The sequence below is a fragment of the Pygocentrus nattereri genome, chromosome 5 (genome assembly GCF_015220715.1).
Source record: "Pygocentrus nattereri isolate fPygNat1 chromosome 5, fPygNat1.pri, whole genome shotgun sequence".
NCBI lineage: Eukaryota > Metazoa > Chordata > Actinopteri > Characiformes > Serrasalmidae > Pygocentrus > Pygocentrus nattereri.
In genome coordinates, this window is record NC_051215.1 from 8407224 (window position 1) to 8431005 (window position 23782).

General features: G+C 38.1%; 1 protein-coding gene across 1 annotated transcript in view; it reads left to right on the top strand.

Annotated features, from left to right (window-relative positions):
• Positions 1-21923, top strand: part of cdh23 (cadherin-related 23) — a 435604-nt gene extending 413681 nt beyond the window's left edge. The window contains exons 55-69 of the mRNA XM_037538890.1: positions 1451-1645; positions 2338-2451; positions 2617-2746; positions 4416-4679; positions 6521-6682; positions 7182-7438; positions 7584-7681; positions 8724-8844; positions 9567-9646; positions 10049-10089; positions 10234-10294; positions 13424-13553; positions 13786-13908; positions 15208-15315; positions 17769-21923. Of these exons, the coding sequence (XP_037394787.1) occupies positions 1451-1645; positions 2338-2451; positions 2617-2746; positions 4416-4679; positions 6521-6682; positions 7182-7438; positions 7584-7681; positions 8724-8844; positions 9567-9646; positions 10049-10089; positions 10234-10294; positions 13424-13553; positions 13786-13908; positions 15208-15315; positions 17769-18101 (2217 nt within the window). The 3' untranslated portion in view covers positions 18102-21923. The remainder of the gene's footprint in view (positions 1-1450; positions 1646-2337; positions 2452-2616; positions 2747-4415; positions 4680-6520; positions 6683-7181; positions 7439-7583; positions 7682-8723; positions 8845-9566; positions 9647-10048; positions 10090-10233; positions 10295-13423; positions 13554-13785; positions 13909-15207; positions 15316-17768) is intronic.
• Positions 21924-23782: the final 1859 nt, after the last annotated feature.

Consider the following 23782-nt stretch of genomic DNA (forward strand, 5'->3'; position numbering starts at 1 on the left):
CTGAAAATGATATAGTAACTGATGATATAACTTTTCTTGAGTTGACTCAACTTGAGGACACACAGCTCAAATTTCTAGTTGAGTCAAAAGTTCTCTTAATGTTTTTAGTTCTGCATCTCAGTTATGTAAATAAAATGAACTTTTTTTTATACTCAACTTCCTCACCTGCCAAGACTCTCTCCATCACATCATCCTGCAAGACATTGAGTAGGCTCTCATGGATGGCTATGGCATCGCTTGGGCTCAAACACACAACCTCCTGTTGGGTAGATGGCTCAGTCCACTGCACCACTCAGGAATGCATGAAGCAACTCAGATTTTGTGTCTACAAATGTTTAATACACTGGATAAAATAGTTGTTGTTTTGACTTTGAAGCATGGCATCATCTCATGTGGTGCAGCTGTCTAATAATTCATCCCAACATCAGGAGTATGTGAGTTTGGATCCCAGCAATACCACAGCTGTCCATTATCCAGAAACCCAAGAGGAGAATGTGCCAGATGGGACTGTGTGATAGAAGGAGCGCCAGCTAGTGGGGAAACTGAGTAAAAAAATACACATTCAGTTTAGTTTATCTAACCAAGATGCAGATCTAGAAACAGTAGCTTGTAGAATTTTTGACTCAACTAAAACGTTTGAGTTGTGTGAACTCTGGTGTTCTTAAGTTGACTCAAGAAATCATTTTAAGTTAAGCTGACATCTCATTTTTTACAGTGTAGATGTAAATACCACTGTCTATAATGATGCATTTACACATGATTAAAGTATATTACAAAGAAAGTTTATTAAAGAAAAAAGTTGATGTAATATATCGATGAAATTATGTACACATTTAAATCAAGTTCCTTTTTTCTGTTGTTCCTTTTGTTTGCCAAAAGTTAGTCAACATAATTTTATATAACTTTTAAATATATTTCTTTGTAACGTGGAGTGAGGAGGTGGACGCATGTGCTGAGATAAGCAAGATTTATTAAGGGCAAATCCAGGGTCATGGTCATAACAGTCCAGGTTCAAGTAGCCAATACGGAGTGATCGTGGGGCAGACATGACAGACAAACTAGAATTGAACAGAGCAAGCAGAGCAGAACAGAACAAACAGAACATCCAACACAGCAGATAACAGTTCAGACAAACAAAGATTCAAACAACAGCAAACACATCAAACAAAGACCAGCAAACACAAAGGGCAAACGCAGGGCTTAAATACACACCGGGAAGACGAGGGACAGGTGAAAACAATCAGGGGCGGAGTCATGAAACAAGGGGGCTAAACCAAAACAAAAACGCACATGAGCTAAACCAAAACATGAACACATGGACTGGACTGGGAGGGGCCAATCGCGACATTCATATAATTTTATCCATGAAAAAGTGGGCATGTTAGAGGAGGAGAAATGAGCTCACTGGTCATTATTGGTCTAAGTTCTACATTTAATGTTGCTTTTGCAGGAGCAGCCCCCCGGCCTGGTGGTGTATGAGGTGTTTGCGACAGATGAGGATGAGGGTGTGAATGGTGAGGTGCGCTACAGCTTCCTGCAGACCGGAGCGGGGAACAGGGACTGGGAAAACTTTCACATCGACGCTCTGAACGGCGTCATCACTACGGCCGTCAAACTGGACCGAGAGAAGCAGGCCCTATACAGCGTGAGCGAGGCCTCTCTGAGGCTGCTAGATTATCAGAAGCAGTTAGATAAACAGGAGGATGGCTTTGCTGTGTTGAAATACACTGTGTAGCCATTTTGTTGTGTACCTGGGAAAACTGATCAATTAATTTTTTTATTATACTGTTATTATATTACTCTGCTTTCAGTATATTACTCTGCTTTCAGAAGCTTTCTAGCAGTAGCCAAAGCAGTTGTTTCTCAAGTTCCTCAAGATACATCATCAGGAAAATTTTTTCCAAGTCTTTATACTGGAAAATCTTGCTTTAGAAAGTATTTCAGCACCATTCTAGGAGGCGAGTAGGCACATTTACAACAGATGATGCCAGTTTCATGCTGGCTGGTGTGTCTTTGCCATGTAGTCAGTGGTTTCATATCGCTGCTGTCGGAACAAAATTATCATAAATTAAAAATACCTGTTGCCCTTTACGTTGTGTTTAGATTTCATTATGAATGGACCAAAAGAAATGGCCCAAAATGACTTGGAAAAAAATCTGGTTCCACTGAGTTACATTGAAAGTAAAGCATGATTTTTTCCTTCTCCTGTAAAGTAATCATTTTGAAGATATGAGGTTTTGTTTCAATAGCAGAGATATGCTGCTTCACTGTACACAGTAGTGGGTACTACTCTAACAGACATGCAGTAATATTGAGTATCTGTATGATTCTCTGTAGCTGATTGTGGTAGCGTATGACCTAGGCCAGCCCGTCCCATATGAGACCACCCAGCCTCTGCAGGTGGCCCTGTCTGACATAGACGACAATGAGCCTGTCTTCCTCAAACCACCGGTTGGTTCCTTTACTTCTCAATGCTCCTGTTATTAAGCCTGGTTACACTACATATTGATGTGGATTGTTTTCCAGCATTACTTACTATGTGTGATATGTGCTGTTTCTCTCTCTCTCTCTCTGTCTCTCTCTCTGTCTCTCTCTCTGTCTCTCTCTCTGTCTCAGAGAGGTGGACTGCTGTTCCAGTCTCTGTCTGTCCCAGAGCACTCTCCTCCTGGCACTGTGGTGGGGAATGTTACAGGAGCTGTGGATGCAGATGAGGGCTCCAATGCTATTGTCTACTACTTCATCGCAGGTTGGAATACAGCATCAAATCAGCCTTCGCAATAACATGAAATAGCCCTAGGGATATTCTTCTATAGAAAAACTGTGATGATCAACATTTGAGTTGCAAGATATTTTCCATAAATGCTCTTTATTTGAAAGCTGCCTGCATAGGAACATGTGCATAGGCAACTATCCATCCATCCATTTTCTAAGCCGCTTCTCCGTCAGGGTCACGGGCATAGGCAACTAATAACATTGAAAAACAACATTTTACTGTTTATAAACAACTTAAGTCCAAATTCACAAGATGACACAAGATGGATTATGAAGTAAATGACATGATGACGCTCAAACTCAAGTGACATACATCTGTTTATAACATTGTTATGAATCATCATTCCTGAGAAATGGAATGTACTGGGTATATTGCAGTTTTTGATGAAACATGCAAGATTTTGAAGCCCTCAAAATAAAGAGATAATTTTCATACATGTCATTTTAGCTTGTGGGGCATTTTTCATATATATGAAATATATATCAGATATATGGCATTTTTAATTAGGCTTCTGCCTTTTAAGTTCCATTGCTTGGCAACCATGCTTCATGATAGTGTTATAAATGGATCAAATGTCCATGATTTTTATTTAGTATAATGTTAGCTACCTCATAAAACATGTTGCGTTGCATATTTTGTTTTATGTTGCAAATTCTGACATAAGCTGAAATATTGCTTTATAAATGTGTGGTGTAATGCTTGTACATGTGTTATGAAGTCCCTTTATAGGTAGCCTTCAAATCAGATGTTGAAACACTGCTGAAATAATCATTATAACCAAGTGTAGAGCATATAAGGCAGAAGCCTTGTTAAGAAAATCAGATGTCAGATGAGTTATTCTAGCTATTAATGATCTGTGTGGCTACTGACAAGACTTGGTAAAAACTGTACTTTTTCTCAAGTAGAAATACTGAAAAATGAACTGATAAGGGGTGTTAGTAGGCATCTGCCCGAGTTCCTCTTGAAACTTATGCTTCATAACAGTGTTATAGACAGAACAAATGTCAGTCATTTTTAGTCAGTCAGTCACGTTTAGAGCATTTAAAGTCAATGCAATGTCATGTACTTCATAAAACATCTTATGTCATTTAGCTGCTATGGGCAAATGCTGTTTATAAATACTCAAGCAATGCTTTAGACATACATAAAGCAATGTTTATACAAGTGTTATGTAGTTCCTGTATTCCTAGAATACAACATAGCATTATCATTGTGGTATTTGTGTAGTATAGTATAATCATTTTTTCTGTGTTGTGCTGTGTCAGAGCTGACAATCTACTCTTCATAGCTGTCTGAGGGAAGGCATTTTAGGTGCTTTCAAACATAAAATCAAATTAATTGCTTGAAAAGTCTGCTCACGCTAAAACATCCAGTCTAAAAGCATTACACAAAAATGTCCTGTACCATTTCACAAGCTCATCAGAGGGATATTTCAACATGTTTCTGACCGTAATTGACGGAATTGCTCTTGCATCAGTAGTATTGCGTTCTGAGTGAGGAACTTGAACTTCTGTCTTTATCGTCTATCTGCCTAATTTATTTTTTTTTTTGGGGTGGGTGGGGGGGGGGGGTGCTTATGTAGTTATTTCTAAAGAAAAATACCTGTATGTCACAATATTCTAATGCTGCTGGTGGTCTCTAGGGGGAGACACTGAGGGCAACTTTGGCCTGAGCGTGGCCGGAGTTCTGCGGGTGAAGAAGGACCTGGACCGCGAGGACATTCCGATGTATTCTATCATTGTCAAGGCATCCAGCAACCGCAACTGGTCCCCACCAAGGGGTCAAAGGTCACAGAGATATCGGGCGCTTGACCCAAGCCGTGACCCGACGCTGCAAGAAGTCAGGATCTACCTGGAGGACATCAATGACCAGCCCCCAAGATTCACCAAGCTAGAGTACACTGCAGGTGTGAGAGTGAGCATTGAGTTCACATTACAGGGTAGAAAGTGACACAAATTGGATTTATGACCCAGATCAGGTTTAGTAGACCTGACTGACCACAAGAATCATAATCTTTTCAAAGTCAAAAGACCAAAGGATACATATGAGATTATTGTAAGTAATTCTAATGCCTCTTGTCATAGCCTACTCTTAATAAACCTCTTATTAAGTAATAAACTACTTTTTAAACTAACTTATTATCTCTTATACATGTAAACATATATACATAAATATACAACCCAATTTCCAAAAAGTTGGCATGTTGTGCAAAATGTAAATTAAACAAAATGCAATGATGGTTGGTGTAGTGCAGTGGTTAACACCTCTGCCTTCTACACTGTAGACTAGGGTTCAATCCCCCACCTGGGTAAGCGCCCTACACTATACCAATAAGAGTCCTTGGGCAAGATTCCTAACACTACCTTTGCCTACTTGTGTAAAATGATCAAATTGTAAGTCGCTCTGGATAAGAGCATCAGCCAATTGCCATTAATGTAAATGATGTGCAGATCATTTAAACCTTATATTTTATTGAAAATAGTACAAAGACTCAAATAATAGAAAGAATAGTACAAAGTATCAAATATTGAAACTGAGAAATTTTGTTTTTTGAAAACATTTTGGATTTGATGCCAACAGCACATTCTAAAAAAGTTGGGATGCAGGTAACAAAATGCTGGTAAAGTTGTGTAATGTTAAAAAAAATTGGCAACATGTCAATATCTTGATTGGGTATAAAAAGAGCATCTCAGAGAGGATGAAGCAAAGAACTTTTGCTTTTCATCACCTAGAGTACATAATAACATAAAAAGATTCAGAGAATCTGGAGAAATCTCTGTTCGCAAGGCGTGAGGCCAAAAAACAGTACTTGCTGGCTGTGATCTTTGGGCCCTCAGGCAGCACTGCATTAAAAACAGACATCATTCTATAGTGGAAATCACTGCATGAGCTCAGGAACACTTCTGAAAACCACTGTCTGTGAAGTTTGTCTCTGCATCCACAAATGCAAGTTAAAACTCTAAAACGCAAATTTTATATATATATATATATATATATATATATATATAAACAGGATCCAGAAATGCTGCTGCCTTCTCTGGGCCAGATCTCATTTAAAATGGAGGTGACGTGGAAAAGTATACTGTGGTCCAATAAATCAGCATTTGGAATTCTTTTTGGAAATTATCGACACTGGGCTCTCACCACTCAGCTTGTTATCAGTGCACAGTTCAAAAGACAGTATTCAGTATTCAGTAATGGTAGGCACCATTAATGCTGAATGATATGTACATGTTTTGGCAACATCTGCCATCCAGATGATGTCTTTTTCAGGAAAAGCCTTGCTTATTTGAGCAAGACAATGTCAAACCACATGTATTACAACAGCATGGCTCCGTATTAAAATAGTCTGGGTGCTAAACTGGCCTGCCTGCAGTCCAGACCTGTCACAGACCTGAAAACATTTGGCACATTATTAAATGAAAAATTTGACAAATGAGGACCCAAACTGATGAGCAGCTGAAACACTGTATATAACAAGAATGAGAAAACATTTCAAACATTTCAAAGCTACAGCAATTTGTCTCCTCAGTTCCCAAATGAGTGTTGTAAAGAGGTGATGAAACACTATGGTAAACATGCCCCCATCCCAACTTTCTTGGAACTGAGCATATATTTAAAAAAAATATACACTTTCTCACTTTCAACATTTGATATGTTGATTTTGTAGTATTTTCCATTAAGAATATGGTTTACATTGTTTGGTATTGTGTGTTGTCATATTGTATTTGGTCTTTCCCTCTGCAGGTGTGGCTGCGGATGCTAAGGTGGGCTCTGATTTGATCCAAGTTCAAGCCATTGACAATGACATCGGCAACAACAGTCTCATTTTGTATCATATTCTGTCCATACGCTACATCAAACTACTGTCCAACGATTCTGAGGACATTGGCAATGTCTTCATCATTGGTATGCATCTGCTGGTGGTGCTTTCACTTACTAAGTTACCTTAAATGCTTCACTAATAAGATCTTAGAATTAATCAGAGTTGAGACTTTTCGGGATGCTTTTTAAAACAGCAAGTTTATGTGTTATTGTAAATCTTTTATTTTTAGTTTAGAATTTTTTCAATGACCATTATTTGTGCAGAAGCTGATTTCAGTGTTAATCATTTTGAATTCTCTTTTTTATGATTTAAAAAAAATGCCATTTCACATAAATATGACAATTTATTTTATTTTATTCTATTCTTCATTAAACTCTATTCTGTTCTCTTGTATTCTATTCTCTACCAACCTCCACTCTATTCTATTCTCAATGAACCTCTATCTAATTGTGTTCGGTCATTTTTTCATCACTGTTCTGTTACTATGGACCTCCTATTCTATTCTGTTCTGTTCTATTTTATTCTGTTCTATTCTATATCAACCTCTATTCTATTCTTTTCCATTCTATTCTCCTTGGCCAGGTGAAACAGATGGTATAATCCGAACATTTGACCTCTTCACGGCGTATGACCCAGGCTATTTTGTGGTGGAGGTGCTGGCGAGAGACCTGGCTGGACACAGTGATGTGGCGCTGGTGGGCATTTACATTCTCCGGGATGACCAGAGGGTGAAGCTCATCATTAATGAGATACCAGAGCGGGTCTGGCTCTTCCAAGAAGAGTTCATCAACCTGCTCTCAAACATCACAGGAGCCATAGTGAACATGGATGATGTACAGGTAATTTTGGTTTGTGTCATGCACCATAAGCCTGTCCATCAGGCACATCCTCACTGCATATCAACGAGCAGTCTATGGGAATTAGTCTCTCTCTCTCTCTCTCTCTCTCTCTCTCTCTCTCTCTCTGTTGATTATCCTCTCTCAGTTCCATGTGGATAAAAAGGGCAGGGTGAACTTTGCACAAACGGATGTGCTGATTCACGTGGTCAACAAGCAGAACAACCGCATCCTGGATGTGGAGAGGTCGGTCTACCTTGCCATAATTAATTTTCAGGTTTAGTACTATAATGCTTATCAAAAGTTTGGGGACACCATTCCTTGTACTCTCTGACTGTTAGGCTGCAATGTATAATTTTTTTCTAATTTAAAGAAGTAGCATTCAAAGTCTGAGATGTCAAGTCAGATTGTGTGGGGGTGGGGGGGGGGGTTCTGAACTATGTCTCACACACACAGGCTCAGAAAAAAGGTCTGGCTTGATGTTTAGGTATCAAATGCAAAATTATACCAATGAAGTTATGATGACAATAGTAGATAATTCACTTACATCCTTAGAAGACACGTCCTTCACCAAGTTCTGACTGAGTTCTATTTGAGTACTTCAACATGCTTACTGTCCTCAGATTGTGTGAAGGTACAGCCGACATTATTATTATTCCTCTGCATGTTGCGTGCAATTATAAATTTCGCCAGAGTCTCCAACTCCCCAAATCTTACATAATATAGCTTTAATTACTGCTTTTTAATCAAGTGCATTATTTACAGTAGTCCATGTAAATATTTAGATTATTTGGCAGACATTCTTATCAAGTATGCAGTCGTAGCTTAACATAACGTTAGCTATCTTGTAACAAAACTTCCAATCAAAAACAACAACATAGGAGTATTACTACAGTAGTTTAAATACAACAAGCATGATTCTATTAAATATAGAAAAGCACATATTGGACATTTTTTTGGCCAAAAAGGTGGCTTAAATGCCTAAAAGGTGCTCTTCACACAACAAAGGGAATAAGATATGTGTGATTTGGCATTACTCCCAGTTATATACGTACATACACATACATCTTCTAAGCTACTTCTCCTTTTGGGTTGTGGGGGGTGCCGGAGCCTATCTCAGTCATCATTGGGCGAAAGGCGGGACATACCCTGGACATGTCGCCAGTTATATACATGACCCCAAATTTTTGATAAGCAACATAACGTTTATACATGTTTATAAATGAAATGCCAAGACGTCCCAATCAATAGGCTATGCTAACTAACGGAGTGATTGACACTTTGGCAGGGTGATTCAGATGATTGATGAGAATAAGGAACAGCTGAGAAATCTGTTTAGGAACTATAACGTCCTGGATGTCCAGCCTGCAGTGAGTGCACGAGCCCCTGATGACCTCACCACCCTACAAGTGAGTGTGTGGTTTATGTAATATCCAGTATGAAGTGTCTGTTCCTCCCAAATAGTTTAAACTGCAATCACATAGTAAAAATGTACTGTATGTACTAAAAAAAATGCTGTCCCACATTTTCATATCACTACCAAAACAGAGTGTTTTAGTCCATAGGCAGAGCCTTATTTTAGCCACATCCCTGTATTTTAGAGCAGGAAGTGAGACTGCATACCTGTCCCTCAGTGCCACATGGAGAACAGTTAGATCCCATTGTTTAAAAGTAAAAGTGTCCTAAAGTCTGAAAATCAGTGTGTATCATTAAGAACCATCACTACTGAAACAATTAAGTAAACATTTTAGTGTTTTGATGAAAAATTATTTTATTTTTGTATGTACAACTGTTTAAAGCTGTGTTTGCTAGCCATGTGCTGCCTATTGCTTTTTATGTTCTGATCAAAATTAGCTAGAACTGTCACCACTGAAACAGTCACTACTGAAACTCCTGAAATTTGGTTATGTTTCTGTTGTGTTGTGATTGATTTGTAAGTGACAAAATGTAACGTTCAATTTTTTTTTTATTTTAATAAAATACACCTAACAAAGGTACAGAGTCCTTCAAAACTGAAGGAAATGTGTTTTCAGCTCTGACTTTGATCCAATTTGGTAGAATGATCGGTTTGATGTATGTGATTTTTATTCTCTCTCTCTCTCTCTCTCTCTCTCTCTCTCTCTGTGTGTAGATGGCTATAATAATCCTGGCTGTGCTGCTGTTTCTGGCAGCCATGCTATTCATCTTTATGAACTGGTATTACAGAACAGTGTAAGTAATTTCAACAACATTATGCTTGTCTTACAGTTATTTTAATGACACTTTTTTTAACAATTCTCTGAACAGTATGTTCAATCTGCAAGCTTTTTCAGTAGCACTATCAAAACAGGCTCCTATGAGGAGCAACATAATCATTAACAAATGTGCCACCTAATTAAAGAATTCTGCTAATTAAAGAGTTATTATGCTATTTTTCTCATTTTCAACAACATGTGGAAGTTATATAGTTGAAAATTAAACTGCACTTGCTGGTTTGTGTTTAAGGGGTTAAGAAATAACTTGAATAACATTCAATTCAACTTAAATTAAGGGTTAAGTACAGTTTGAAACACAGAAGTGAGAGATTATTGAAAGGTCATCGTGCCAGTTAGTTATGTGTGTGCTTTCAAACAGACACAAGAGGAAGCTGAAGGCCATCGTCGCTGGCTCCACAGGTGAGAAGATCACAGTAGAGGAAGTGCAGAGCGTGCCGCGCTCCCCACCAGGAACTCTTACAAGCACGGCTTTATATTTGTTTGTTGATGTGTGCTGTGAGCTTAACAAGCTCCGTTTGTTCTCTCTCTCTGCCTGCTGTCCAGGGGACAAGGGCATGATGGACATCCTGGATATGCCCAACACCAACAAGTATTCGTTTGAAGGGTGAGCCGGCGACAAGTCGATAGAAGTGATAAGCCTTGCACATAAACAAACAGATATATTAGCCACATAAAAGTTCCAATCACGATTGGAAGTATCTTATTCTTTCAAGGACATTTTCAAATTAGCAGTTGTTGGTGTCTAAAAATAGGTCTGGGAAGCAGAATCAGTGAGAATCTGATCTACTAAGTCTTCTGTATAAATATTGAAGGGGGTGCAGATGTTTGCACAGGAACTCTGCTGCTTGACTGTAGAATCATGTTTTTTCCCAGTTATGACACACAGGCATAACTGAAGTGATTCAAATCTAAACCCTGAATAACCCCCTGTGCCTGTTCCCCCAACTATACAAAATGCCCAAGTCTTTCTTCTCAGCTAGGCTGGTTGGGTGGGTTAAGAAGGAATTCCACCATTTTTTTCAAGAGTTCTGCAGAGTTAAATAGTTAAGATGTAAATAGTCATTCAGAGTGGCTTGATGTAAAATGCTCAATTCTAAAGAAACTAGCTGAATCAAATTTGTTCACAGTGGTGGTGATAGGAACCAAATGTTTGAAGCATTTAATACCTTCAAAAGTTACTGCACAAGAAGCTATGGCATGAAATGGTTATAAATAAGGTGCGTTTTGCTTGAAAAATGTATTTCAACAATTGTAAGATGTCTTAAAACATGTATTAACATGTTTTGCCCTGAAACATACTATTTTTCTAAAGGCTATTTGGCTATATTGAAAGGCTACTTTAAAGGCTGCATTGGTGGAACATGTAAGGCATTATGAGGCTAAATCATGCCCAAAGCAAACTGTTCTTTTTGATTTAATACTATTTTACCAGTGATAATGTTACATATTAAAACTCAGAAAATGCATGTTGTCATTTTTGATAGTAAATACAATGGCTGTATTTGTGTAGCATTGTCACCCCTGGTTCTTATCACCACCACTGTAAAGAAATCTGAGTTAAGCTTCTCTTTGATTAACCAATTCATATTAAACCACTGTGAATGACTTTAGTTAGATCTCAGTGAATGCGTTATGCAGAAATTTTGAAAAAAATCTGTGTAATTCCTCTTTAATGACCTACTTAGAGATGAATAAATACCAGTATTACAACATAACAAAAGTCAGTATTGACTTGAGCAATTCTTGGCAAGCAAAATAATCCTATATCCAGTCAGTATATCTGATATTCCTCATTTTGAGATTTATTAAGAATATAAGATTTAACTTATTTTGAGACATTTTTACTTGTTTTTAATGTATTTTGTCTATGGAAATCGCCTTATAAATTGGCCATATAATTGCAAATAGTTCTTCTTTCTTCAAGCAGTTCTTAAAAAAAAGCAAACAAATCATCTGCATTATGTCTTGAAACAAGCCAAGTCATCTGCCAACAGAGTAAAACTATTTCAATTGATAAAATGACTTAAAACAAGTAACAAACATACAAAAATACAAAAAAATGTTGCAACAACAATAAATTGACAAGATTTGATATGTTTTCACATTTGTTTTTGGCACTGAGATGTTCTTTTTGCTAAAATCTTATTAAAACATAAAGGCACAAAGCATGGCTAGGTCTGTTTTGGTATAGTAGTTAATGGCTGGTTTTGCAATGATGCTTTAATTGCTTTAAACATTTTCTATGAATTTTGCTGCAAGCAGATCATTTCCATCAAAGTGATTTCAGACCCTCAAGGAATTTGGGATCTTGCAGTCATGAGAATTCACACAATTTTTGTCCAATCACTGCCTTATTTCCACAGTAAACATGTAAATCTGTGATGTGCTTTCAAAATGAAACTTGTAGCTTCTATGCGACCTGCTGGTAAGTCTCTGCCTCTCCTCCAACACATAGACAAAGTGCCTGATATCTGAGCTAATCTGGCCATAAATGGCGATGCTGTCAGATCTATTCTGTTTGTTTATCTGCATGTCTGTATGAACACTGGTACGTGTCTTTTTTGTGAGCTGTGGCTCTGTGTGCTCTGACTGAGACAGCTAGACATCTTTGCACTGTGTTGATTGATGTAAAGCACTGTAGCTGCTGGGTTCGTAGTATTATAGTAGTAGTATCATAGTAGTATCATAGATTCGCAGCACTACTAGATGCTCTTAGTACTTTAACTTAATGCATTTTCTCCAATTTCCTGAATATTCCTAAGATTGGTGTATTTAGATGTATTTATATTTAGTTAGTTTAGTAAAGTCTATATGTGTACTGGTGTGAAAGTAGAGGAGGCAATGAATAGGGCAAGATGGAGGCAGATGATCCGCTGTGGCGACCCCTAAAGGGAGCAGCCGAAAGAAGAAGAAGAGTAAAGTATATATGTGCAGGATCTGTCAGTACTAAAAAGTATGTTTTTTGAGACTTATGTATGTTCTTAACAGAAAAAAGATAAAGTACTGCAGTTGCTTCAGTTTCACTTAAAATTCCCTTGTAAAGGTTTTGACACTTTCCTATCAAAAATAATGTACATCACAAATTGTTCATACCATTTCTTTGTTTCAACTCTCTGACTTCTATGGTCTGCTCTTAAGGGTGGCAAATGGTCAGAATATGCTGAGAGTTGATTAATATTGGCCAGTTTTTTGTAATCTCTACATCACTATGTAAAAGTCAGAGACCACACTTAGAACAGGAAGCAGACAGAAAAGAAGCTGCACACTAGAACGTCAAAACTGGACAGCTGTGATGTGGACAGGCCTGGATCGTCCCATGGGTTTTATCGGCGCAATCCACTTGGGCCCCCAAGTAAGCAAATATGACCAAATTTAAACAACTGTCCTGACTCGCACTGGGAACTTAACATTGATCTACCATATTATTTAACATTTAAATACTGAATTTAAGAGCTTTGTGTCTAGAACCACAGGTGGATAGATAGAAGCGCACCAAACACTTGTGTCCACTAGTACGTTTTATGGCCTGATGAATTCAACCAACATCTAAGACTGAACTTTGGAGGTGTGGAAAAATTTCCCTGTAGATTTCTTTTTAAAAACTGAAAGCAAGTCAGAAGCTGCAAGAAAGGCCAAATGTGGACACACTAAATACTGAAAAATGTGATACTATATTTGTGTATGTATGTGTGTGTGTGTGTGTGTCTGTGTGTGTGTGTGTGTGTGTGTGTAGAGCCAATCCTGTATGGCTGGACCCATTCTGCAGAAACCTAGAGCTGGCTGCTCAGGCTGAGCATGAAGACGACTTGCCTGAGAATCTGAGTGACATCACTGATCTGTGGAACAGTCCAGCTCGCACTCACGTCAGTCACGCACACAAACACAGCTGCACACCACACACATCTGCTTTGCAGAGTGGTCACTCTTTCATGCAACTCTTAACAGTACTTTGATCAAGTCAGAAAAACAAGCACAGACTGTTACCTTCACTTATTACTTCTAGTCTTTCAGTTTCTTCCACTAAACCAACTGAACATCTCAAATAAGCCTGTTGAACATAATTAGTCAAATAAATGTTTTGATTATAATCTACAGGGCACTTTTGGCCGTGAGCCTCACGCCTCTAAACCAGAGGATGACCGCTACCTCAGAGCTGCCATTCAGGAGTATGATAACATTGCTAAGCTGGGCCAGATCATGCGAGAGGGACCCATTAAGGTGAGTCCTTATAGTAGGCAGATTCATGATAAGGAATGCATAGCGTACAAGCCTTGTCCACACTAATACGGGTACATTTTCAAACACTGCTTTGGATTAAACCATTACACAATAATGATTTTACACCATTTTCTTAAAAAAAGCTTTTCCATCCTGAAGTAGCATTTCAATAGCAGAAAATGCCCATACAAAGCATGCGTACACTATCTGAGGACATTTACACCAGGCCAGCGCATCAGCAAATATGGCTAAAGACCTGAACACGCCAAGCACAATTTGTTTGTATGACAGTAAGTATGGAGAAACTTTCTGTTCTCCTTGCAGTTTTCCAAAGTAGAATGTCTTGCACAATGTCATAGTTTGCCCATTTTGTGAGGAGCAAATGACTTTGTTTGATTTGGTTGATATGTATTCTGCCCGTCTATTTTGTGGCATTTTCGTGTTGTGTTTTTTTTTTCACTTTGTTTTCAGTGTATAATGGCGTTAAGGTTAAGGACATATTCTTTCCATATATGGACAGTGAGCTAGAACTGCAGCATACTTTGTCTTGCATGCAGGACTGCTGTGTGTGTATTAAACATAGCTGTGGCATTCAGATTAACCTTTCCTAATTTTTAGATGTGTCAGAGCTGAGATCATAGGATAATGAGTGCATAATCTGGAGAGTTGGGAGAATTGCCAGGGGCCAGTAATGTTTTGAGCAGATATGTTCGTTAATATATAATCGTATCTTTAACATATAAACATATACTACACCTGAAGTTTGAAACCTGGGTGTAATCTTAGATTCTCAACTCTGTTTTGTTACACATGTAAATGCAGTCACTAAAGTAGCATTTAATTATTTGAGAAATATTTGCTAAAGTTCAGCCTTTTCTATCTCTGAGAGATGCACAACTTGACAAGCTCAACATACTGAAACAAGCTGGATACCTGTATATTTTAAATAGATTTCAAAGTTCTGTTACTAGATTTTACTAGAAAAGTAGGGAGTAAATCTCTCCTCTCCTCAAGTGGCCCTGGTTTGCTGTTTGCATTTGGTCAGCTAATGAGTCTTTGCTTACCAGAGTAGCAGTTTCCTTTCATGAATCATATGAAGATACTTTAGCATATTGACTCAATATTATGTCACAAGACATGAGAAAATCTTTTTTCATATATATCCGTATTTGTGTGGACAAAGTCTGTAGATCACATCTTCATGGCCATGGAGCTAAATGGCCAGTGAGATCAGATCTGACTCTGAACTAATGGACATTTCACCACCACATCAAATGACCAATCCTGCTATCTGATCAGGGCTCACTACTAAAGGTGGTACTGGACGATTATCTGAGACTCAAAAAGCTCTTCGCCGCCCGTCTGGTTACCAAGTCAACCAGTCAGGACCAGTCATCAATCACAGAGGTGGGAGGCGTGGATGGACCCTGCTATAGCTCTTCTTCCTCTCTACTGCCTAGAAGACCTCCCCTTTCACTGGCCTTTTCTTCTTTCTTCACTCTAGCTCTGAAGTGTTCATTTAAATGATACTAAAAAGAGCGATTTCCCAGACATGAGTTAAGCATTTTCCTTAGCTAGTTACTCTTTTAAATGTACCTCTTTTGCATCTTAGTGTGTGTCTGGGAAATCGGCCTGTTGTCTTCTGCCCTTTTTTCTAACACCTTGCAGTTTCACTCCACTCTACTAGACGTTTCACAATGTTGCAGTTCTTGTGGTCACCTTTTCCCCTTTTTGCTTCACAAAAAGTTGTCTGGCTGTCTGTTCTTCTGACTGGTTTACATAAATGAAGAAATATAACTGTTTTGACATTTGGACAGTATTAGTTTTACATGGCATAGTGGGGTAATGTTGTTATTACTGGTGTTTCTCAATGTGTTTCTGATTTGGTCATTTATTCTGTCCTATTTCATCACATCAGTAATTTTTAAAATGGCTTTAACTACTATAAAACAAGGGGAATAACCCCAAGTTATATTAATCACGTGCAAATGGCCATGTCTCTGAATATTCCCTCTTATCCTGTGGAGAAATCGTTTTCAAGTACAGAGCCGCTCATAGAAGCATTTACTTGTATTCTCTGAGGCCCAAATCAAGTCGATACAGTTCCACCTCATGTGCAATTTGTGCAAAAAAAAATTAGTTGTTATTTGTTGACTGCTGACTTTAAATTCCAGCAATAATGACAGTGTTAATGACACACAATGTTAATTCACTTAAGGCAGCTACCTTTATGATTAAGGTAAACAAACTTGCCATTATAATAAATGTTTAAACATCCCATTGGAAAAAAAAAAGTCCCACATTTTACTGAACTAAGACAGTATTCTCAATGATTTCTCAGCCAAGTCTAGGAGCCTTCTTAGTTTAGATGCTGGTAATAATTACTATTCTTTTTCCCTGAGCCAGACTCCTTTTGTCTAATGCTATTTATACTAAGGAATTGATGGAGAGTCACAATTAAGCCTCCTGAGCCAGCAAAGACAAACATTTGAGCAAAAAATTTAAAACCCTCTGGGATGTCTTCTGCTTCTGAGCCTCTGAACGTATGGCATATAGAACTTTCCTTTAATGTGGTGTCGATGTGTAAATCGAGTATCCCCTCTCATCTCTGTTACAGTAATGTCTTATCCTGTGTAAGTCCATCATGACCATTACAAACGTTCTGTGGTAAAATTACATCACCCCACCTCCCCATTCAAAAGTAATCCTGTCAGAAGTGTACTTGAAACTTTCCCTTTTTTCGCTCACACATACAGTCCTATGCAAATGTTTTTGAATACAAGATTTGTTCTAGTGAACATAACACATCCTCTACAGGAAAACATGCATATTTAGTGCCCAATTTATATATATTTCATTAGTTTTAGTTTACATAATAAAACCTTTTTTACAAGCCTTATTAATGTATGTATTTATTTGTATATTTATTTATTTACTTAGTTATTTTTTCTCTAAATAGAGAACCTGTTAGCAAATTAGCAAAACATGGAATTTGACTAGGGGTGCCCTTTTGCACGTGGCTGTGTGTTCCCATGTTGCTGCAGCTCCACAGACCAGGCCTCAGCTTGGGTGGGAGAAGCCCCAGTTTGTGCTGAAGTTAGTCAGCGAGCAACTAATGACATTATCTAGCTAGCTAAAGTGATAGCATTTTTGAAGGAACACATACTGGGATATATTTCAGTAAAGCCCACATTGGACACTTCTAAATGGTTTATTCGCTGTACATTACTTTTCATTTACTATGACCTGTATTAGTACAAAAGAAGAGGTTTGTTATGTGAAAGTGTCTGAGAATTCCTTCTAATGCCTTTTAAATACATCTTTAGGTTCTAGGTAGCATCAGGTGATTTCTGGAGTGTATTACCTTAGAGCTAATAAGAGTTTAAGAAGTCACTAATACTTTAATATGCTTTCCATATTTTGAAGTACAGTTTTAGTCATTATTAAAATGGCTAAAAAGTAGTAAAGATTTTCAATACGTTTCACCAACCAAATGCAGATAAAATGAAATCTTGAAAGTGAATGTTTTCAATATGTTGTTGCCATCAAGTACCTTGAATAAGTATTTGTGATCCAAGCTGACTCCTTAGCCTCTGATTAAAAGTCACTTCATGCTACCCAAAGCCTTAGTAATACTATATTGCCAGTTATAGACTAATAAACTATGAATTTAGATTTAGGTTATTAATTCATGCTCAATAATTTGCATACAAATCTAACTAGCTGACAATAGCTGATAAGAGCAGTTTACATTCACCCAGGCAGGGGTTTGGTCTGGAGCTTTTTGATCTGAGGGTTTGCAGTTGGATACTTTGTATTGCTCAATAGTAGTTTTCCGTCCATTCTCTTTCTGTGGTCAGCTGGTCCAGAGTGACCTGGACGACGATGACGAGGAGCAAATCGGTGTAGGAGGAAGAGGAACACTTCGATTTAAGCACAAGCACCCGGTGGAGTTGCGTGGCCCAGACGGTGTGCATGTGGTCCATGGCAGCACAGGCACCCTACTGACCTCTGACCTCAACAGCCTGCCAGAGGACGACCAGCGGGCCCTGGCCAGATCCCTGGAGGCATTGCACGCTGACGGCGGACTTTACGCTGAGCGCAACGCCCGCACAGAGTCAGCCAAGTCCACACCCATGCACCGCAACAAGGCCACACTGTCCGAAAGCCCGCTGGAGATAACAGAGTTATGACTAGCCGAGGCCTCGCTGGTTTGAGAAGAGCTGCAAAGTACTAGCCCCTCCTGACCACCATCCTTCGCTACCTCCTCATCCTCACTATGCTGGGAGTAGGGATGGGCATGTTAACCCTGTTTACCATTCAAATATACACATTATTAACAATGTTCACAAATCTCAGCAAATATTTTGACTGTTAACAAAATAAGAGAGTTTTATTATTTGTTTATTTTGTCCAGTTAACATATAATGTGATCTGTACCTGAATTAATATCTTTAGTTATTATTATTGTTATCTTTGTTTTTACATGCGTATGTGTGTTCACACCCTACAAGCTGACCTACAGAAGGATAGTTTGCACAATTTACACTGTCACCGTTTTATTTTAAATGTTTTCATACACAGCTCCACAGAGATAATTTTGCCTAGCATTAGACCCAGTATAGGAGTACATTAAATGGCCAAAAGTATGTAGACACCTGACCAACATATCAACATGAGATGGTGGGCAGCTTGCCCGTCTAAAAACCATTAATATTGAGTCCCCCACCCCCACCCCTCTGCAGCTACAGTCTCCACTCTTTTGTGAACACTGGAGTGTGTCAGTGGGGAATTTGTACCCAAGAAGAGCCTTTGAGAGCTCAGTCACTGATGTTGGACGAGAAGGTCTGGTTCACAGTTGACCTTGTTATTCATCCCAAATAAGTTCAGTGGAGTTGAGGTCAGGGCTTTGTGTAGGCCACAACAAACCAATCAAGCCATGTCTTTATGGAGCTCACTTTCTGCACAGGGGCACAATCATACTTCCCCAAACATATAGTTGTCTGAAATTTCTTTTTGTGCTGTAGCATAAACATAACTTTTCACTGGTACCAAGGGGTCAAGATGAAACCCTGAAAAACAACCCCAGAGCATTACCCTTCCTCCACCAAACTTTGCTGTTAGCACTATGCAAAGGTGGCATCCTATGACAGTGCCATGTTTAAAGTCACTGTAGTATGATCCATTCTACTGACAATGTTTGTCTATGGAGATTGCATGGCTGCACATGCTTTTATACACTTGTTTGCTAAACACCAGAACTCAATAATATCCACATACTTTTGGCCATGTAATGTACTTTAAACAACCAATGGACTAAAACCAAAATTGAACTATCACTAAAAACACTGTTTGTATTCTTATAAAAAGAATCACAAGAGACTCAGTGAGTGCAGTGAGGCAGGTAACCATGTGACACCATATGGACCAATCAGAGTTAGGGGGAGGGCTCAGAACAAATAATGTAGTGATTAGTAGTTCTGTTCAGCAAGTTGCCCATGCTACACCATACAAGCTCAAACTACAGCATCACTGAATATTTGGCGTCAAAACATTATCATTTGAAGTGTTGCCATTATTTTCAGGAGATCAGAACTGCAATCCCTGGTTATGCCACAGCCATTTGTGGTCCAAAGTCCAAGGCAGAGTAATTGGCCTTCTCCCCCCCCATCTCTGAGCACTATGCTAGCCAAAATGACAAAATTGCCAGTTAGCATTCTCCTCCAAGCCTGTTTAACATTTGTGGTCTAACATTTGCATTTAACATATTGGAGAAAAAAGAGAAAAAAATTAAATTACATTTTATTTTTTCTTAACATTTACAATATGTTAAAGCCAGCAAATAGATAAATAATGCACTAAAATGTACAGAAACAGCCAAATTTCAGCGTGTTCTCCATGCAGGATGTGTTAACTTATTCTGACAAAGCAACACAAAATTTTATTTGACCGGGGCTGTTCAAACTTTTGAAGATATCTTAGAGATAGATATAATGTTCACATTTTAGGCATTGTCATTGACCTACAGAAGTCACACTACATACTTTTGTTGAAAATATTTCCGCATTGTATTTTGAATTTTTATTTAAAATTGCAAAATAATGCACAATATTACAAACCACATGAGCACCTGATTAAATAAACGAATAATAAGTGAGTTGAGTGTTTGAATAACCACACTCATCCATAGTCTGGAGAGGAGGAGGAGGACAGCGGTTGATGGAGTTAATGGGGTCATGTGTAGGGGTGTATGTGTGGAGAAGGGAGAGGTGGAATGTGGACTGTTTGCACAAATGAAAGCCATTTGGAATCAGAACTGTATCAATATGTGTGTATTGGAGATATACTGGATCTTTCTGAAGAGAACTATGACCAGGCTATGAACACTTGTTGGCCATGGACAAAATGGACAAAGTCTTCGACTATAAGGTCTAACGGCAACTTTGGGATAAATATATTTTGGTGCTTGGACCCCTCACCACACAGACACCTGTTACAGAAAGAAAGAGGAGAAAAAAGCCCTCTCAAACCAGCGGAAGGCCGAAACACAAACTCTAGGTTTTTATTTTATATTGCGAAGGGTTGCGGGGATTGACATTAACTGTGTTTGGTAAAATAATACATTTGATATTAACAAAAAATACATCTGTATTGAAAATAATTTTCCTTGAAGAAAAAAAAAGACACCCAAAATACGCATTCGGAGGAAATTGCTGTTCTAATTCTCACTAACCTGTCGTCTTCCCTAAGCGATCGTCACATACACAGTCATGGGAAAAGAAGACATTTTAAAAAAGAGTGAAAAAAGTACAGAAGAGAAAAAAGAAATCCTTTTCCTGGACCAGTGGCCTGACCAAGCACTGTTACTGACAGTATTGAACAGAACTGGACTGATTTAGGCCACTGAATCACTTTGCTTGAACTGTGAAGGACAATGTGTCATATGCTTACAGATAAAAGGCAGTGAAAATAAAAGTGGTTTGTTTTCAAGGTTAGCCCACTTCATAAGAGAACCCGTTCTCCATTATTTATGCAACAAAAAAGAGGAAGAAAGCGACCGTTTCTGCTCAAAGTTTTTCCCAGACATTGTTGTAACACTGCCATCCACGAGAAAAAAATAACATGAAGTCTTTATTTTCCTTTACGTTTTTAATATTTAAAAAAAAATAAAATAAAGAAAAGGGCAAAAAGATATTTTTGAAAAAAACAAACAAACAAACAAAAAAAAGACAAACAGGAAAAGAAGCTGACTTACCAAACTGAGTCGCGTGAAAAATGGATGTTATAGATAAATGTGGCTGATGGACTTTTATTTTGTATATCAGAGTTGAGAATTAATTTAACTTGTTGCGTATGTTGTGTGTCTGACATTTTTTTTATATCCCTTTTTTTGTAAGACCTTATTTTTGTCCTTTCTGTGTCGCGTCACCAGCTCTGAGGTTCTGGATGGGAAATCTTGTTGGACGATCTGTGATAATAAAAGAAATATGCAACGGCTTTGGCCTCGGGTCACTGGGACGGCGTGGGCCAAAACAAACAAGTGCAGAATTCCGCTGTGTATTGGTGCAGGACAACAGGATATTACAGCGTGAGAGAGGTACAGCGTTTGTGCATTGAAACATACTTATTGACATGTGACAGGAGGAGTTATTGACTATTCATTTTCAGTCTTATAAAACCTATTTTGTCATTTTGAGGGAGGTTATTAACATTCGCTCTTTGTCAGTATGCACCAGTATGGAATGTCTGGCTTGGTAACAGTGACTGTTAATTAATTGGGACGCCCTTGACCTCCCAGCAACCTCTATATTTCACACATTGAATATAAGACAATCCTTTTGGAAAAACTCAGTGCAATGGCTATAAAAGAATGTGTAGCTGTCAAGAAGCTGGTGCTCTCAGAATAATAGACTGACCACCCCAGAGTCCAGAAGTCGAGTGTTGAATGTGTGTTAATGGAACATGAAAAGTAAAAAATGCAACCAAAGTCTTGGAGAAAAAAAATAAGGGATAGATAAAAGGGGATCAGAAAAAATATCCCTGCAGATTTTTTTGAGAAACTAAATGTGGGTCTCTTGTGAAGAACTGAAGCTGTGATAAAATAAATAAATACATTTTATATAAAAATAAAAAGTGGATTAAATATTAAAAAATGTAAAATTATATTTAGTTGTTGGGCTTCTGTTAAATATGTCTTCTGCTTTTTTCCCACTGAATAAATTAAGCATAATTGTTCTCACTGCGAAGTTGTGTAAATGAAGGGTGGTCTCTAACTTATGCACTGGTTTTGGTACAGCTGTCACTAATAAATGAGAATAATCTTGTTTACAATTTGCTGATAGCTTTTTCCTATACTAGACTGTTACCAGTCAGATTATTAGAATCACCGTCAATAATTACAACAGATAATTAGCACCATATGCCCTGATGCAGATATCACCAGTAGTGGTGGGCATTTCCTTTAACTCAGCTGACTCAAATGCACACTTAAGACTGGAGGTTTGATTAATTTGACAGAGTGAACTGTTATAAAACATGAAAAATGTTAAACTATTGGTTATTGGTATCAGCATCGGCCACAAGGTCTTAACCTCTTGGACCGCCTGAGTGTCTCAGAATCTGAATTCTAAAGGATCTTTGAAAATACCTTTTTACAATGTTATGCTGTGAACTAGAGAAAAAATAGACACTCAGATACAAATTCAGGGAAAGGTCATGGTTTCACTGCTTCACACACAATCAGCAAGTTACTGTCTTTAAAGTTCTTAGCTAACTAGAGACGCAGCAGTGGTCTGCCTCAAGGTGGCACTGTAGCAAATTAGTTCATCCAGTTGGTCCTTCTTAGCCTAGCAACTGTAACTATGCCCGAGATACCTCTGAAATATTTACAGTATGTTGTAACATATTTGTAAATCTGAAGAGTGACCCAGTTTCCCAGGAGACTGGTGAGAAGGGCGAGTCATTATTCATTTGTGAAACCAAGGATAAAAAAAGATGTCCCATTACATCCCATTAAGTTTGCACCAAACAAGCATTTTTTACGTGATCTTTATAAGCTGGATCTGTAACATAGGATCATTACCATGTACATTTATTTTGACTCCTTTTACTTAATTAATGGTCAGAAAAACAACTGACTCAAAGCACATTTATAAGACAAGCCAATGTGCAGTTGCTATTCAATTAATTAATGCTTGTTTTCATATACTGTCAACATGAAGGCAATCTTAAGATATCTCTAGATATAAAGGGTCCATACAGTTGTGTGCAAAGGTTTGAACACCCCAGTCAAATCAGGCTTAGTTGATTTTCTAAGTGAAAAAAAATGTTTACACCTCCTTCACAGACAACACACTTAAATATGGCATTTTTATGCAAATTTTAGTTTACGATTTCTACGCATTTGCTGAATTTGAGGTTTATTGACCCAAAGTATTTATAATTGATTTTTACAAGGACATTTTCTAACCTTTCTTTATCCCTTAGGTTACAGGTTGCGCTAGTTACTGTGCATTCAAGACTGATGTATGTAAATGAGCTTTGTTCCAGTTGGCTGCCTTATATTGTGCCTCATTCAAAAAACAGTACAGGCTGAAACACTCCTTATAACTCCAGCTTGAGTGGGCGGAGCTAAATAGCTGTCAGCTGAACAGCAGATATCTGTAAATGTGCTGGTTTTGGTGACATCACAAAAATAGTGAATTCAAAACGAGCTCTTTTTGCAGCTTTGTTTCCATATATGGGGAGTGAACAGTACTTTTTGAAACCTACACCATGTTCTGTTTTTCTGTTTACTCTCTTATTTAAAAAAAAAAAGGAAGGTTCAGTTTTCCATTACGTGGGCCTTTTAACAAACCACACCTATGACCATAAG